This window comes from Silurus meridionalis, chromosome 9, assembly GCF_014805685.1.
Source record: "Silurus meridionalis isolate SWU-2019-XX chromosome 9, ASM1480568v1, whole genome shotgun sequence".
NCBI lineage: Eukaryota > Metazoa > Chordata > Actinopteri > Siluriformes > Siluridae > Silurus > Silurus meridionalis.
In genome coordinates, this window is record NC_060892.1 from 20,914,346 (window position 1) to 20,932,412 (window position 18,067).

Here is an 18,067-nt window from a genome sequence, read left to right on the forward strand (position 1 = left end):
AACAATATATATTATTTGCAGTAATATTGGGAGAAGAGATTGGTTATAAGATGAGCTTTAAATTGATAGCTAGAGGTGGGTGACTGAGTTCCATAAGTGCCAGAACACAAAAAAACCTGCGGGCCGTAAACAAAAGACAGAACCTAGAAGCAATAAGGAGTTCACACCAAGAGGAATGAAGTGATCAAGTGGGAATGTAAGAAGAAAGTATCAAGACTCATGTAATTATGAACAAATGATAGATTTGTGTGATAATTGTTCCCGCCGTTTCTTTAATGTTGCTGTAGGTCTCTTGGTAAAGTCTCCTTGGTAAATGTTTGTCTTTGCCTTTTGTCAATTTGTCAAAGGATGTCCTGTTTCTTGGAATAAAATATTAGTGCTCTATGCTCTCCATTTGTTGTTGATAGTATATAATAGTGCTTCTAATGTTTTGGGATGCTTTTATACCCCTCTTTTAATCCAAACCTTCTGACAGTGATGCATGAATTAGCAGTCAGATGTGAAGAAAATCCTACAAAAGGTTCATTACTTAACTGTTGACAGTTCAAAGTTAAGCACATGCTAATAAAGAAAGTCTTGCAGTTTAGACCACTTCTGCTCTGTTTAAGTTTCAGGCACACCTAGAGAGGTAAACAGCATTTCATGCTTTTTATTACAAAGTCGGGTGTGTCTGGAACATGATATAATAAGGTCACAGGCAGCTGGCTGTTCACCATGTTTTCCAAGTACACAGAAAAAAAGGTGAGTCTTGTCACCGTTGCTTCATCACAGTGCCTTTATCCTGCCATCTTGTTTTATTAGCTAGGTATATTTGTTAGCTGAGAAACGACATTCCTGCTTGAACAATGAGCATGTCCTGGTTTTATTCCTGTCACCCTTCCTCTCTCTCTCTCTCTCTCTCTCTCTCTCTCTCTCTCTCTCTCTCTCTCTCTCTCATGTAAACATGCCCCTGAGGTTCCAGTGGCTGTGATAATGGTTAATTTGAAGTCCCCAATGAGTACAAATGTCATGATCAGGGGTGCACAAACATTTGAGCAAATAGTGTATCTCCAGTATATTGTTTTGTACAGGTGTTTATATAATTCATTAATGATTAGCCTTTTTCTTATATTTCTCATTTGATTTTTGCTTAGTGTTGGACTCTGTACAGAAACCCTAAGTTTGTGAAACATTCTGATGCAAGGTGCAGAAGCTCTGGCACATCTGTTGGGCAGTGGCGGGCATACAGAAACGCAGTAAATGCAGTTTAGCACTGAATTACACACAGGTAACTAATTCAGTGTTAATTCATTTTATTACTAAAGTAAGCAAACACAATTCTACATCCAAGTCTCCTTTCACTGCAGCCACAGCAGCACCATCTGCATACATCATCTCTAGCATAAACATCAATATTAACCTTCAGTAATAACCCTGGGTTTTCAGTTCTTTTTTTTTGTGCATTACAGCTTTCCTGGGGATTTAAACTTAAGGCAAATTGTGTGCTTTTATTTATTTATTTATTTTACAAATTCTACAGGAAATGTCCATCTTTTCTTAAAAAGTCCATAATGAAAATGGTATATCTGTGACCAAATCAATCTCTTGTCCTTTGTAAGCCATTGTGGAATAAAAAAAAAAACACAGATTTACACACACATTTGGTTTTGTGCAGTTTGCTACAGGTGTGGTTTGGGAGCTCTGGCCAGTGTGCCATCTGACCATCTAATCAAAAGACCTGAAAATGCCACGGTTATTGTTAAGCCTGCTAGATGACCCCGGTCCGCAAACTCAAAATCTGAATGGTTTAATACTTCAAACATCATGTACTTTATGCTACAGGTGCCCACATGGCTGATTTTGAAGGCTCAAGGCAAAGTCCCTCGACCCTGGCAATACATGATGTGACGGCTGAAATCTGTTTGGATAGAAACTCTAATGTAAACAAACAGTACTAGAAGTCTGATTTGTGTTTTTCTTTGGACCGCCAGCAGGGGGCTTATGTGCGCTCCGGACTGCTTCCGTAAACGCCACAGAGGAAGAAGAGCGTCTCAGAAACAGTGGCTGCGCGAACAACGTTGCTTTAATTTGATAAACATCGCTCAACATGGCAACGACCATCAGCACTCAGCGAGGACAGGTCAGTGCGCTGTGTGTCTTTGCTCATACTTAAAGACATTAAAGAACGCAGCTGCGCACAGAACGAGAGATTATTCTTTCTCGGGGTTTCTTCCTTAACTGTTTTCCCCAAAAATCCCGCCTCCTTTGCTGGGATTGGCTAGTCCTGGTCTGATCCAGCGCTCTGATTGGACCGTGGTTGATTTTTGTCCGCATTGCTCCAATCAGTAGAATGTTTCGGATTGCGGATGGGAAGAAAAAAAATGTTTAATGGTGTCAGCGACGTTAGCTATAATGCTAACCTGGATTTTATGATGTTATATTATTATACAGCCACATTGCTGATATTCTTTATCAGTTTAAATGTATCAGGCTGCTCATGTCTTTATAGTGAACCTAATGATAACTGAGCCTCTGATGCTGGTGGATTATGATACACTGAGATATGACCAGCGGTAATAATAGCTGCGGTCATATGTTGTTGTTGTTTCAGCAAAACAAGGCATGTGATAAATGATTGTTTTTTCTCAAGCCTTTCGATTTTTATTTCAAACTGTTAGTGTTGGTCACATTTTGCCGTGTTTGATGAACTCTGGTGAATATTACAAATAAGAGAGAGCGACTAATAAACAGTGAAAGAGATAAGCAAACAAAGAGAGAGAGACACACAAACAGTCTGACCGATAAACAGAGAGAGAGAGAGAGAGAGAGAGAGACTCACACACACACACACACACACACAAACAGTCTGACCGATAAACAGAGTCAGAGAGAGAGAGAGAGAGAGAGAGAGAGACTGATAAACAGGAAAGAGATAAGCAGAGAGAGAAAGAAACAGACTGACTGAGAGAGATAGAGAGAGACAAACAGACTGATGATCAGACAAAGAGAGCGAGAGAGAGACAAACAGACTGACCAATAGAGAGTGAGAAAGAGACAAACAGACTGACCGATAGAAAGAGAGAGAAACAGACTGACTGATAGACAGAGAGAGAGAGAGAGAAATGGAGAGAGACAAACAGACTGACTGATAGACAGAGAGAGAGAGAAACGGAGAGAGAGACAAACAGACTGATGATCAGAGGTAGAGAGAGACAAACAGACTGACTGATAGACAGAGTGAGAAAGAGAGAGACAGGCAGAGAGAGTAACAGAGACTGTGTGAGAGAGAGATAGAGAGTGCGGTCGAGTCAGACAGACATACAGAAAGAAAGTGACAGGCAGAGAGAAAGAGACAAACAAGCAAAGAGACAGACAGAGAGAGAAAGAGAGAGAGTGCGAGTGAGTCAGAGAGACAGACAGACAGAATGAGAGTGGAATAATCCAAACTGAGAGGCTCAGTTATAAGTGGGTGTCCTGATGTTAACCCTGTGTTAATACGATCATTTTAATGCCTCTTACTTAATGTTGATTCGTCTGTTTATTTATTTATGTTTGGTGTATTTTTTTTATTTCTACTGCTTTGGCAGTACAGTGCCTGAGTCATGCTAATATCACCTGGTTGTATTAGAGAGAGACTCTTAGATTCTCCATTCTGATGTTTGACCCTGAAGCTCTTGACCTTCATGACATTTTATTCCTCATGACCTGCTGCCACGTGATTGGCTGATCGTATATGAGCCTGATTGAACAGAGAGATTTTCTGAAGTTTTTGCTGAAAAAAGAAAAAAAAAACCCTTGAACAGGGTTTAGCATTGTTCTATTTTTACATCTCTCATGAATCTTCTGAATGAACCCATTGTGCGAGTTATGCTTAGCGAAGCAAAACAGAACAGGATCACTGTAAATGGCTGTGAATTGTGTAACTAGACCAGGCTGTTAGTCCCGTACATGGCATTCTGTTGAACACGCCTACACCAAGTGATTATTTTAAAAACACTTGAGTGAAAACTGGAAAGACGGCAGACTGCACAGGGTCCATGAGCGCATAACGCCACGTCTGAGCTCCAATGGTGCCGCCTAAAAGCATGGTATGGTAAAAGCGATCCGATTTTAATCGTCATCATCAGCTTTGTTTTGAAATGTTCCGTTTTCCCGCCTTTAGAAACATAGCAATTATTTTTCGTTCAGATATATTTTACTAACAAATGTTCTAAAGATTTCCGTGCCCTTTGTTCAGGTTTACATTGGAGAACTTCCGACAGACTTCCTGAGGATCACTCCAACTGTCCAGCAGCAGCAGGTACAGATGGATGCTCACGCAGCACAGCAGCTGCAGTATGGAGGAAGCCTCAACTCCATGGGCAGGATCAGCATCACAGTAGTGCAGGTCTGAACTTTCGAAATTGCTCTAAACCTTTAAAGGAGATACCTTTTAGTTTTGTGAAAGAATAAATAAAAGACAGTAATAACTCACTTGTATGCAATATTTTGCAGGAGTAAATAAATAAAGAATAATCATCATACTATAACAAATGAACAGTTTAAATAAATAAAAAAAGTACCATTCAGTACTGATGTTTGAAATTCTGTGCGATCGTGCACATGTTGGAGATCACGAGCTAAAAAGTCACTGAGTATTACTACTGTCTAAAGTCACTACTGTGTTACTTGATAAAACAGCTTTGGACTGAACCAGTAAAGCGAAGCGCACCAGTTTTCATTATTTGCATGTAAATTAATATAATAGGGAATCAGGGGGAAAAACTTTCTGCCCATCTGTCAGATATTTTTTATCTCTTTATGCCAAATGACTTGTTCAACTAACAGTGTGTTTTGTAGCTTTTGATTATGAGAATCTGATGATTATTTGATCTAGAATGAAAACACTGCCATTTATCCTGACAGCAGGAGTGTGTGTTGAAGATGAAATGCATTTCTGCCTGTAAAAACATTTCTGTATACTGACGTAAATCCTAAAGTTAATTTAAATGTTGTGATGCGTCACTGAGAAGCGCGATTAGGATTTAAGCGACCTCACCTAGGCGGGACGCGAATGCATGACATTTCAGTCGCGTATGTTTTCATACGCGACTCTGCGTACACGCTTGTGTCTTCGGCATTTCACAAGTGACGCGATGGTGACGGATCACCGTGAGCAATTGCACAACTTCGTCATGTTTCTTGTTTTAGATGGCATATGAGTCATGTTTCAGAAGCAGAACAGGTATTTATATAAAAAAAAAAGAAAAGTATCGCTCTAAACACCCTACGAGGATAAAAACAAAAACCCTGCATTACAGCATTCTTTACAAGAGGAAGATTTACAGGAATAAGTGACTATTTAATCTTTTTTTTTTTTTTTTTTTTTTATTAAAGATTTTTTTAACATTATCAATTGAACTGAACACTTACTTGACTGGTTTTACAGGCACATATGTTCCATATGCGCTGTACATATGATCTGATTTCATTGGTCCCAGGAGTCATGTGATCAGCATATGACACAATGCAGAAGTGTAGTAAAAGGCCCTGATTTAATTCAAGTTTAAAATTCTACTGCATCGTGATGAACTATATAATACCTGAATACAGTGGGTATAAAAAGTTTACATGAAAAAAAGCATGCTGAATGCTGATTTGTATTTGCCTGATTGTTTTATTGATACAATTGCTGTACTTGTATCTTCTTTACATTGCATGACAGAATACTTTGTCTGCAACTTGAAGGCAGCAGGTAATACCCCCAGGTTCAAAATCAGTCCAGTTCTTACAGTGAACCCTGATGTATCCCCTGAACCTATCACTCTAGAACTACTACTGTAGTTTTATTTTGAGAGCCTTGTGAAGCCCAATCCTGATGAGAAGCATGGCCTCACCTGTTTCTGTAACTTCCTGTTGTCTTCGGCTCACAGGCCCAGCTTGCCAGTGGGCAGAACTTGGTCAGTACAGAAACCAGAGATATTGGCATTAAAGCCGAGTTTGTGGGTCTGCTATTGAAGGTATTTGGGTGAAAAAGTTTATTTTGGTATTTTGGAGGCAGCCCCTCGATTCAAGATCCAGAGGCAGACGAAGGGACCTCTCACAACCTGTTCCTGCCAGAGCCGATGAGGCCTTCATAGACATGTTCTGTCAGAGGCCCAAGTGCACTTCTGTTCAAGAATCCTACAGTATACAGTAATCCACCGCTTTACTGCGGGTCCGAATCTCGCGGCCCCGGTTTATTGCGGAATTGCATTTGCCACATAACTAATTAGTTTGGCTGATTTTCCCGGTCTCTCGCGGAGAGCACGATAGACCAAAAAACTTATAATGATTAATTATAAAATGAAGTCAAACGTTAATACAGTACAGAACAGAAAGAATGCAGTGACGAGTATCTTTAACTCCGCCTCTTTTTTGACGTCATAGGACACTTCAACCAATAAACAAGCAGAGAAACTACGCATAGGCTATGCTACTACAAAACTGTATACTGTACAGTACATGTACTCACTGTAAATGTGATGCAGTGTACTGGAATTCACCTTGCAAATGTTTTCTGTGTGTGTTTAAAGTGGGTGGGATGATGATTTACGGCTTAAACAATAAATTTTTTTTTAAAGAAAGGCATTTTTAGGGTTGCGTCCATGTATCGTGGTTTGCCGTATAAAAACGGGATTACTGTACTACAAATGGTTAGCTTTAAATATATATCAGTCTACATTTAAGTAGAATTACAGAATATTAAACATAAAAAAAAAAAATATATATATATATATATATATATATATATATATATATATATATATATATATATATATATATATATAAAAAATCTAGATCTCAAGAATAAGCAGTAAAACGAACAAGTGATCTTTAAGTAAGTCTTTAAGTGCTTTGTAAAATCTGTATGATTTGGGTGGAACCTCTGGAATGTCTGGCGTCTGAGTCACAAGTTTCACATGCTGCCACATTTAACTCTCGTGTTTTATTACGTTAGCTTTTTTTAATATATATTTATTTTAACCAATGAATTTTTATTAATTTTTTTTTGTTTTCGCACCATTATTTTCAACATGTAGTTTTTATGCAGCATAATTTTACATACTGTACAGTTTATCTGGAAACTATTCACAGCGCTTCACTTTTTCCACATTTTATGTTACAGCCTTTCCAAATTGGGGTATATTAATTATTTTCCTCAAAACTTTACAAACAATACCCCATAATGACAACGTGAAATAAGTAAAATCATCGCAAATGTATTAAAAATACAAAAATACAAAAGTCACATCTACATAAGTATTCACAGCTTTTGTTCAGTAATTTGTTGAAGCGCCTTTGGCACCAATTAAAGACTTTGTGAGTACGATGCTACAAGCTTAATGGTGTTTTCTACTTATTCATTTTGTTGTAATCAAACACCAGCGTACATTTTTCCCCAAGAGTATTATTTAAATGCTTTTAGACTCACATCTCTGTCCAAAAATATATTTGCATGAAATGTATGTGCTGTACTGATCTGTATGCTAAAAGTACACTGAAAACAATCTTTCTATGTGCTTTAAACAGTAAATGCAGGAAACAAAATTGCCCTTTCTTTTCCAGGCGAAGTTGGCAAAGAACTACGGAATGACCCGCATGGACCCATACTGCAGAATTCGGCTCGGCTACACCGTGTATGAAACACCTACAGCACACAATGGAGCAAAAAACCCACGCTGGAACAAAGTGATTCAGTGCCCGCTGCCTCCTGCAGTCGATTCCTTCTACCTGGAAATCTTTGATGAGGTTCAGTTGATCATTTGACTATGAGGATCGCTGCAAATCGAACATTAGTGAGCTAGCAAAGTGTTTGGGTGGGTTTAATTAACACCTAGGCAGTTGCTAGTAAACATCTGTTATGCTGCATATTTAATTGTGTTTTATTCGTTTGAGATAATCACACTAGTGTCCCTCAAGATTGCCGAACTACGAGTAAAAAAAAAAAGGTTTCTGGTGATCTGTAATTTTTAGAAAATAGTTAATAGATCTAATAATTATTGAAGGTTAACTGTAATGATACATTTTCATGGTACAGTAATCGCCTAAACCTATTTTATTTTCCGATTTTATAATCTGAAGGTTCAGTCTCATTCAGTCTCATTCAACTTCTTCACTTCATTTAGGATTTAAAATTTTTCATTTTGACAGTATTAAGAGACTATTGGTTACGACATAACATGGGGAAAACTTGTTAATGATCGAATTTGTAAACCTTCACAGTGAAGGCTCTCATTGTTTTTTTATAAATGTAAATAAACTAGGTAATCAAACATGAACTTTTTTGTTACATGTTGTTTATAGAGGGCATTTTCGATGGACGATCGCATCGCCTGGACTCACGTGACCATCCCAGAGAGTTTGAGAGAAGGCAGCATAGTGGACGAGTGGTACAGCCTGAGTGGGAGACAAGGAGACGATAAGGAAGGCATGATAAACCTCGTCATGTCCTACTCGGTGAGTCTTCCTAGGAGAAAAAACTAAAATAAAAAGGCTAAGCAATGCAAAATATGTGACGAGGCAATTAAGTATGACGTAATACACTTTTCTGAGAGTTCAGTGAATAAGAGCCAGTACCTTTACAACTGTCATTACAGCATTCTCCGGTCTGTTGCAATCAGGGGAATTAGTCCTCACATCGTGCTTTAAACTCTGAGCTGTTGTAGTTAAAGCAGTGAGTGGATCTAAAATACCTTAAAAAAAAAAAAAAGGATAGTTGTGTATGTACTTGTGTGTATAATCCCATTTCCAAAAAATGGGGTTCTGTGTAATATGTACATCAAAACAGAATGCAATGATTTGCAATTTCATAAACCCATAGTTTATTCATAATGCAACATTGAAAACATATCAGTTGTTCAAACTGAGGAAATGTACCATTGTAAGGAAAAAATAAGGTAATTTTGAATTTGATGGCTGCAACATATGTAAAAAATAATTTTTATTTTAACAGTCTGTCTGGGGGTTTAGGAGACTAGTTGCTATAGTTTTGGCACAGGAATGTTTTTTTATTTATATCTGATACAGAATTCTAGCTGCTTAACAGCCTGGGTGTTTTTTTTTTTTTTCGCTTCATGCACCAAATGTTTTCAGTTAATAAAAGGTCTGGACTGCAAGTAGGCCGGTTCAGCACCCAGAGACTCTTTTACTCCTAAGCCATGCAGTTGTAATAGATGCCCTACTTTTGAAACAGGATTGAAACAGGATTTCTTATTAATAACTGACTCGAAATCATGCCTTGAAACACTGGAATCCCTAAAAACTGTCCAAACAACAATTGTGAAGACACCCAGTAATCTCTGGTAACGAGTAAGCAGACAGTGCTGCCAAAAAAGCTTTAGCTTCAGAACCAATGAAATGCCTCAAACCTTTTACAGATCTGGACCATTCGTAAATACATAAATCAAAAATAAATGGCAGCTGGAATAGGATTCAGTGCCTAAATAACAAACTACATGAAATTAATCCTGATGTCAGGGAAAAGCATATTTCTCATTTTAACAAAGGATGGGATGAAGTTATCTACACATGATGCCGGATAGAACACTCAAAATTAACACACACATTCTTTTTTTACAAAAGAAATTCCTCCAAAATGCCAAATCCCGATGTCCATTAAGCATGTTTTGATGGACTGTAATACTTATAGTCCTTGTAGAAACTTGTTTTACTCTGTTGACACTCTTAAACATCTTAAACATTTTATTTCAAAAATTTCTATCTAATTGTATAACAAAACCAAGCTTTCGCCATGAACATAACCATAGAAGTGGTAAGAAAAAGTAAAAAAAATAGATGCAGTATGCGATTTAGGAATTTCTTGCTGAAATATGCAAGACTTTCCCAGAAAAAGATGTCATCTAAAACCTGTGTATACCTTTCAGCATTAATGATGCTTGTTTATATGTAAGAGCTACTAATTATGCACCCCCACACCGTCAGAGATGCAGGGATTTAAACTGAGCAGTGAATGCTGTGTCCATGGCTTTCAAAAAGAAATTCTAATTTCTACTTTACCTCAGTCCATTGTTAAATGAGCTTCGGCCCATAGACGATTGTGGCTTTTCTGGATCATTGTCATTTGTGGCTTCTTCTTTGCATGATAGAGCTTTATTGATGGACCTTGATTTCCATTCAAGAGTCATTACTGTTTTTAATGCAGTGTCAACTGAGGGTCTCAAAGGTCACTGGCATTTATTATTCTCAAGATTCTCAGAATCTTTTGATGACATGTACACTAGATAATGACATTGTTAAAGTTTTGGCAATTTTATGTTGGGGAATACTGTCCTGGAATTGTTACACAATTTTTACACATTTTCTTACACAGATGAAAAATGTGAACCTCTTCGCATTTTTTTCTTTTGGTTCTTCCCAGAACCAGCAGTTTCAGAAACAGCTTTTTTCCATTTACCATCATACTGCTGAACTCTACACTACACCGCTAGATCACTACAAAACAAAACACTGTATATAACCTCTGTACTATACATGTACATATTACATAGTACAGTGGAACCCGGTTATCTCGCCCTCGGTTAACTCGACAACCCTTTTAAGTCGACGTTTTTGAAGTGGAACCGCCAAATTCTCGCTTTGTCTACGCATTTTTTATCGGTTATGTCGACTTTTTTTATGTCGCGGAACCCTAATATCTCGAGTACAAGGGGGGGAAAATTTTAACGTCACTTATGTCGATCGGCACTGTGCAGCCGCAGAAGAACTCGCGAAAGTGTCGGAAAAATCAAACCTTACAGATACTACAGGTGTTTGTATTGTATACTGGTGAATCTCTGCTGTTAGTAAGTGCACATATGCATTTTTTTGTTAAATGTTATGCGATGAACGGGAGCGCGGCGCTCCCGGCTTCAACTCCTTACCGGCGCCGCAGCGTGTCGCTCACCGAGAGAGCCGTGCTCCTTACCGGCGCCGCAGCGTGTCGCTCCTTACCGAGAGCCGTGCTCCTTACCGAGAGAGCCGTGCTCCTTACCGAAGAGCCGTGCTCCTTACCGAGAAACCGTGCTCCTTACCGAGAGCCGTGCTCCTTACCGAGAGAGCCGTGCTCCTTACCGGCGCGCGCGTGTCGCTCCTTACCGGCGCGCAGCGTGTCGCTCACCGAGAGCCGTGCTCCTTACCGGCGCGCGCGTGTCGCTCCTTACCGGCGCGCAGCGTGTCGCTCCTTACCGGCGCGCAGCGTGTCGTTCCTTACCGAGAGAGCAGCACGGCTCTCTCGGTAAGGAGCACGGCTCTCTCGGTAAGGAGCACGGCTCTCTCGGTAAGGAGTTGAAGCCGGGAGCTTCAGAGAAAGCGGCCGAGAAAGCACCTGCCACGCCCCTTGCCGTTCATATTTGAGACTTTTCTGTCCCTCGTTTTTGGTTTCGGGTTCGGTTTTGGATCTTCCGGGTTTTTTTTCTGGCTTCGCGCTGTGCCGCCGGTCGCGGTATTTTTTAATTTCCCTATTTTTCCATTCACAATCTCTCTCTCTCTCTCTCTCTCTCTCTCTCTCGCTCTCGCTCGGCTTATCTCCCCCTCGGCATCGCGGGCGTAAGTTTTTTCGGACACTTTGCTTTGTGTGTTTGTGCGGATTACTTCAGCCTGATGGTCATAAGTTTTCAGAAACTTAGTTACTGTTTATTTTTCTTTTTTCCCCCCACATGTGGACTAAATGTGAGACGGCACTGTGCAGCCGCTGTTTTTTTTTTTTTTTTTTGAGCGATCTGTGTGTTTATAATGTTGGAGAATATAATAAAGGTTTTATGGAGAATCGATAGTGGTTTGTATTGTATACTGGTGAATCTCTGCTGTTAGTAGGTGCACTTATGCCTTTTGTTGTTAACAAACGTATGTACATTTTTATAGCATGCCTTCATCAAACAAATCGCGCAACGCTGTTGTGTAAAACCCTCCAAAACACGTGCATGCACATTCTCATTTATTAACGCACATCATGTACATAAAGAAATTTCAAGCACGTTAATATATTGCCGCCATTTTGATTTTCGTTTATCTCGATCATCGGTTACCTCGATGCTTTTTGGCGACCCCCTAGGACATCGACATAACCGGGTTCCACTGTATATATATTTTTTACTCCTCATTACATCTGCACTCATTTTTTATCTATATGTATCTTTATATCCCTACTGTACATTCTGCCCAACATTTCACATTCATGTATGTGTATATAACGTGTGTGTGTGTGTGTGTGTGTGTGTGTGTGTGTGTGTGTGTGTGTGTGTGTGTATATATATATATATATATATATATATATATATATATATATATATATATATATAGTAGACTGTTTATTCAGCTTGCACATTTCTTAAATTCCATAATCTTGTAACCTTTCATCTCTGTACATTCCTCTTCAATGCCATATCCTTAGAACCATTTCTGTACTTCTTAATGATGTCCACATGTCTCTGGGCTGCTATAGCCTTTATTCACTGTACATATGCTTACATATATATCACATGCTGTACATATGCTACATATTTATCTGCACTTTTGCACGATTGCTACATTTTGCACTTCTGGTAGATGCCAAACTGCATTTCGTTGCTGTGTACCTGTACAATGCAATGACAATAAAGATCTATCTACCTACCTACCTACCTACCTACCCTCCCACCCTACCTACTTAACCTACCTACCTACCCACCCTACCTACACTAACCTACCTAACCTACCTACCTACCCTACCTACCAACCTACCTACCCACCTGCTTACTTACTTACTTCGGAAATACTTTCTATTTTCATACGCAGCAATGTTACTGACCTGTAACTCTTTTTTTTATTTTAACTTAAAATGTATTGGTATAAACATGAGATGTGTTTCTAGGTTCTACTGTAAATAAAATGAGTTTATAAGATTCGCAAATAATTGCATTCAGATTTTATTTGTTTTACACAGCACCCCAACTTTTAAGAATTGTGGTTATACCTGTAGTTCTTTTTGATCACTTCAGACAGTGTATATGTTTTAGTACATATCATTAGTGAATATAATGAGAAGAATGAGAGGTTATGTTTTGTATCAGTTGATTTAGTTCAAAATGTAGCAATAAACATATAAATATTCGACTATTTTTCTATATATACATATGAATAATGAATAATACATCAGAAATGTTTTTGCAGAGAAAAGAAATAGTGTGATTTAATGAAGCACAGGATCAAAACACTGTTAATAAATGCTAATAAACAGTGTGTGCTAGTTTAGAAGGCCAGTAGAGAATATGCTTGATCATGGTAGACACTTGACCTTCATGAAGCCTCATACACCAAAATAAACTGAGCTTTAGACTGCAGTTACGCTAATCTAATTCTCCAGCTAGGTGTGTGTGATTATAAATACATGATTGATTAGAAAAATAATTTTTCTGTTTGTGTTTTCACTCTTTTGATCTCTTATGTGATGTAGTCAGTGCCAGCAGGAATGATTATGCCGTCTCAGCCTGTGGTGCTGATGCCCACCGTTTACCAGCAAGGGGTCGGCTATGTGCCCATCGCAGGTATGAGCTCATTTACATCATAAATCCAGCAAAGTCAAACCACATTAGGGGTGTAATGGTACACGGATTTGTACCCAGCCTTTTCAGTATAGGGCTTTTGGTTCGGTACATGTGTACCGAATGCAGTTCTTTTTACATGCGTAGCTTATGAATATATTAAGTGGCAGTTTGTTTAGACTCCACCTCGCAGTTACATTTTTTTTTTTATTATTATTTAATAAAAAAAACATTCACAGCAATGGCAGGGGTATAAAAAGAAACTAGATTTGCTGTCACTGTGGCTACTTTCTCTATACCAAAATACAATTTGTAGTGCACCAAAATACAATTTGTAGCACATTGTTTTGCGCATGCACAGTCTAGGGATATTAATTCTTTAGCGTTTTATGTCCAGCTTCAAGAATTTCTCTTAAAAGGTGAAAATCCGGCCAATTCCGCATATCAAGGGAGTGAATGAATGAAGGATGAAAGGAATGACATTTGTTCAAATATGCTGAAATAAGTAAAACAGTCAAGTAGAACATTATTTAAAATCTAAAACACAGACATTCACCCACACACTTCTATACACATTTGAGGTCTAACAAATGTAAAATATTGAATCACATTTTTCCTTCAATTTATTCAATGTAATCTGTGCCAATTTAATCGATTACTCAATGAAATCAATATAATTGCATTATATATTGCATCAATTTGTCTTATTACATATATTTTGTTTTATTTTTATAGATGTAGACATCAGTCTACATTTTTCTGTAGTGTAGCCGAAGCAGCTACACTACAGAGAGGAATCAGGATCTTTAACTTTACAACTGTTGAATTAAATCCAGCAGTTTGCATTTAAGGATATCTCAAGGATAGCTGGTTATGATGAACAGCAATTGTGGTTTATTCTGATCTTCAGAGCTGTTTTATTATATAATAATAATAAAAAATAAGAATAAGGATTATGTCTGCTGTAGTGTACTGTATGAAATCTTAATTTTTATTAGTATGAGATCCCAAACCCATTGTGACCGAAAAACCCGCTGCCTGCTCATTTAGAGGTGTTCCAGCATTCAGTAATATACAATACAAGTAGCTCAAGTGGTAGCTTAGTTAAGGCTCTGGGTTACTGATCGCACTGTGCTCCACGGGCTCTGTATCATGGCTGACTTCCTGATATTGCTGGGATTTGGGAATAAATAATTTCACCGTGCTGCAATTTACATGTGACAAGTAAAAAGCACCTTTGTTTTCTTTACAAACATCCTCAATGTTTCCCAAGGCTTCATCCACCCAAGACAACAGTCACAAATGTCTCAGATACAATGCTTGGAATGTATTCTTTGATGGAAGTGAGGAAGAAAAGATGTGGATGGAAATATCAGAATCCATTTCACTTCACCAAATAGCTCGATGGCTGAAATTCATGTCAGTTAGTTCCACTGTCTGTGTGCAAACTTTAAAAAAATATTCACTTCCATTGACTAAAGCTGCTGGATGTAACTTTAGATTAATGTAACTGTTGTGAGAGGCAGGTAATACACAATAAATACACAATCAGAATCTGAATACTTGATCCCACAGAAGCAGTGGGTTTAACAGTGGGTTTAGTTGAGGCAGTGGGTTTAGTTGAGGCAGTGGGTTTAGCAGTGGGTTTAGTTGAGGCAGTGGGTTTAGTTGAGGCAGTGGGTTTAGTTGAGGCAGTGGGTTTAGTTGAGGCAGTGGGTTTAGTTGAGGTTGGGGTGTTTTTGTGGGGTGCATTATTTTTTATAACTGCATAGACAGACAGACAGACATGTAGCTACGTAGGTAGGTATATAAAAACAAAGAACTACACATGAATTTGAACAGTTTAAATCAAATAGTTTTGAACTATTGAAGAGAATAAAGCTCAAGTTTTTTTAATTACTTTATATTTAGCAAATCAATACATTTAAATAAACCATCATTCACTCCTAAACCCTGGATTTGGCTTTTGCTTACTTAGTCTCTCTCAAAACACAAAGCTGGGCTTTTAAAGCTAAAAAATATATCAAAACTTTGCTCCTGAACACTTTTCTGCGCTGAGAAAGTTGACTGTTACAAAAGAGCTGACACTGAGCATTCCTTACATAAAATAGATGTTTATGGTCTTGAGTTATGTAAAGCATCTGCAGTCCCTGTGTTTGAGCTGTTACCGTTGAAGTGATAAAGTGTTCGATTTGAGCACATAATATAATGCTTGTTTTCATGTTACAACTGGAACTACAGTTCATCTCAGTCAAATCTCAGTATTTCAGTGGTCTAACTATACCAGGGGTGGCCAACCCGCGGCTCGCGAGCCGCATGCGGCTCTTTGGCTGGTTTCATGCGGCTCTTACGTTCATATCGATTTTTGTGTGTTTGATTTTTAATGTGCGTGTTCGCTTTGCTTAAGTTCAATACGGTATTTTTAAGACTTAAATGAGCTTGCCCCTACTGGGAAACTTTGCGGTATATCAGACCTTGGCATGAGGCCAATCATTAATTACAGGGATGCACCGAGAATTTTCGGAAATACCTAAATCACCGAAACAACACGGCAGAAACACAATTGTAATGACGCAATAAAAAAGCGCAGCAGCACACGGTTATCTGGATAAGAGCAACATATCTGCGGTGTGTGGATAGCGATTTGCAAAACATGCAATGGTGAAATTACAAGAGGGGGTGTATCTGCAAAGAGTTTCTCCAAGTCGGGTTTAATTTATCACCTGCAATCCAAACATCCCGATTGCCTTCTAAATATGAGAAGAACGCGGCGCAGAAAAGTAAAGTCAATCCGAGCATGCGCACTCCGTCTGTGGAGGACGTTTTTGAAAAGGCAGGAAAGTTTTCCAGTGATGGTGCCAAGGCAAAAGGTATAACAAAAAATTATGGATTTTAATGCCATTTGAATTGAATTTTCATTTCGGTGCATCCCTAAAATATTATCGTTGGTGTGGCCCTCTGACACAATTCAGGTTTCTCATGTGGCCCCTTGTAAAAATTAATTGCCCACCCCTGCGGTATAATTATCTCACGCACATGCGCATTTGACGAAAATACCGTATTGAACTCAAGCGAAGTGAACACGCACAAAAAAAAACAAACAAAGTCTGTGTTTTCTACCCTGGAACACGTGAAATCAAAGCATCGATCTGTTCTGACTGACACACGTAAAAGAATTGCTTCGAGTGGCAACAACGGAATGGCAGATTTGAAGGGGATTGTTCAAGGCAAGAATGCCAAAAGTCCCACTAAGTAACATGCATAGTAAAAGAAAAACGCTATTGTAAATTATTATATATTTTTTGGTGGATTTGGTTAAACAGAGTTTGTGTGTGTGAGACAGTGCACACAATGTTCATTGTTGAAAATGACTGTACTGTGGTCTTAGAACTGTAGGAGTCAATTTCTGTCATTATGTTGGTGTGTGACATTTACAATAAATCTGGCTGAACAGAGGTGTGTGTGTGTGTGTGTGTGTGTGTGTGTGTAAGATGAAGGGATGGGTGATGTTCATGTGTGCCCATGTGTATGATGTGGCTCTTTGCGGTAACACAGTAAAAAATGTGGCTCTCGGTCTCTGACTGGTTGGCCACCCCTGAACTATACTATAAGGACTATTTAATATTGTATAATTATATATTTGATTTATATTTAATTAAGGATTTAGCAATAATTTCACTTTAACCATATTTGCATATATATTTTCACCTTTTTTTGTACTATTGTTACAGTAGATTTAATTTATGCTAATAGTATGGTTCTATTTTAAATTTTTTTTTCCAGGCGTGCCAGGTGTGCCAGGCGTCTATAACCAGGGTGTGATGCCCATGGGAATGCCCGTCCCCGCCCCACACAGTGCCCCATACAGCGAGGAGGATCTGCGAGCGCTAAGCGACATGTTCCCTAACCTGGATAAGGAAGTGATTCGCAGCGTGATGGAGGCGCAGCAGGGAAACAAGGACGCTGCAATTAATTCCCTGTTACAGATGGCTGAGGAGGTCTGATCTGTGCTGTAAATGCACACAAGGCACTCTGTGGGTTCACACAAAGGCCACCACCATTATTCACCAACCGTAGGATTACTTTCTTCCCTGTTCATCAAATCAAAATAAAGCTGTATCACAGGATTATTGAATTTTGTATATTATAGCGACCTTTGCTAATGTTTTCTCATTGAAGATAATCATGTTTTGGTTTCATTCCACACTGTGTGGCTTTATTGTTCAGTATTTTTAAGTCTTTTTCTGGCTTTTGCTTAGTCTTCACCGAGCTCTCTCTCTCTCTCTCTCTCTCTCTCTCTCTCTCTCTCTCTCTCTCTCTCTCTCTCTCTCTCTCTCTCTCTCTCTCTCTCTCTCTCCTTCCTCCCTCCTCTCTCTGTCTCCATGGCTATATACATACACACACACACACACACACACACACACACACACACACACACACACACACACATATATATATATATATATATATATATATATATATATATATATATATATATATATATATAAAAACTGGATTGTAATATATTCTAAAGATAATTAAAGTGATTT

General features: G+C 38.6%; 1 protein-coding gene across 2 annotated transcripts; it reads left to right on the forward strand.

Annotated features, from left to right (window-relative positions):
• The first annotated feature begins 1,970 nt into the window (after positions 1–1,970).
• Positions 1,971–17,721, forward strand: LOC124391598 (toll interacting protein). 2 transcript variants are annotated; one of them, XM_046858276.1, is made up of 6 exons: positions 1,971–2,119; positions 4,217–4,366; positions 7,567–7,749; positions 8,305–8,457; positions 13,430–13,520; positions 17,301–17,721. In XM_046858276.1, the coding sequence occupies exons 1-6, from the start codon at positions 2,087–2,089 to the stop codon at positions 17,519–17,521; spliced, it is 831 nt and encodes a 276-aa protein (XP_046714232.1). In that variant the 5' UTR covers positions 1,971–2,086; the 3' UTR covers positions 17,522–17,721. The 2 variants fall into 2 exon arrangements, with proteins under 2 accessions (XP_046714232.1, XP_046714234.1); XM_046858278.1 differs by lacking the exon at positions 1,971–2,119 and adding an exon at positions 3,931–4,067.
• The last annotated feature ends 346 nt before the right edge of the window (positions 17,722–18,067 follow it).

What these genes read in the sequence shown, in the direction of transcription:
- LOC124391598 (XM_046858276.1), top strand. Translation starts at nt 2,087, where the DNA reads ATGGCAACGACCATCAGCACTCAGCGAGGACAG. An exon ending in TCAGCACTCAGCGAGGACAG is followed by an intron (nt 2,120 to 4,216) that starts GTCAGTGCGCTG and finishes CCCTTTGTTCAG; the next exon opens with GTTTACATTGGAGAACTTCC. An exon ending in ACCTCGTCATGTCCTACTCG is followed by an intron (nt 8,458 to 13,429) that starts GTGAGTCTTCCT and finishes TATGTGATGTAG; the next exon opens with TCAGTGCCAGCAGGAATGAT.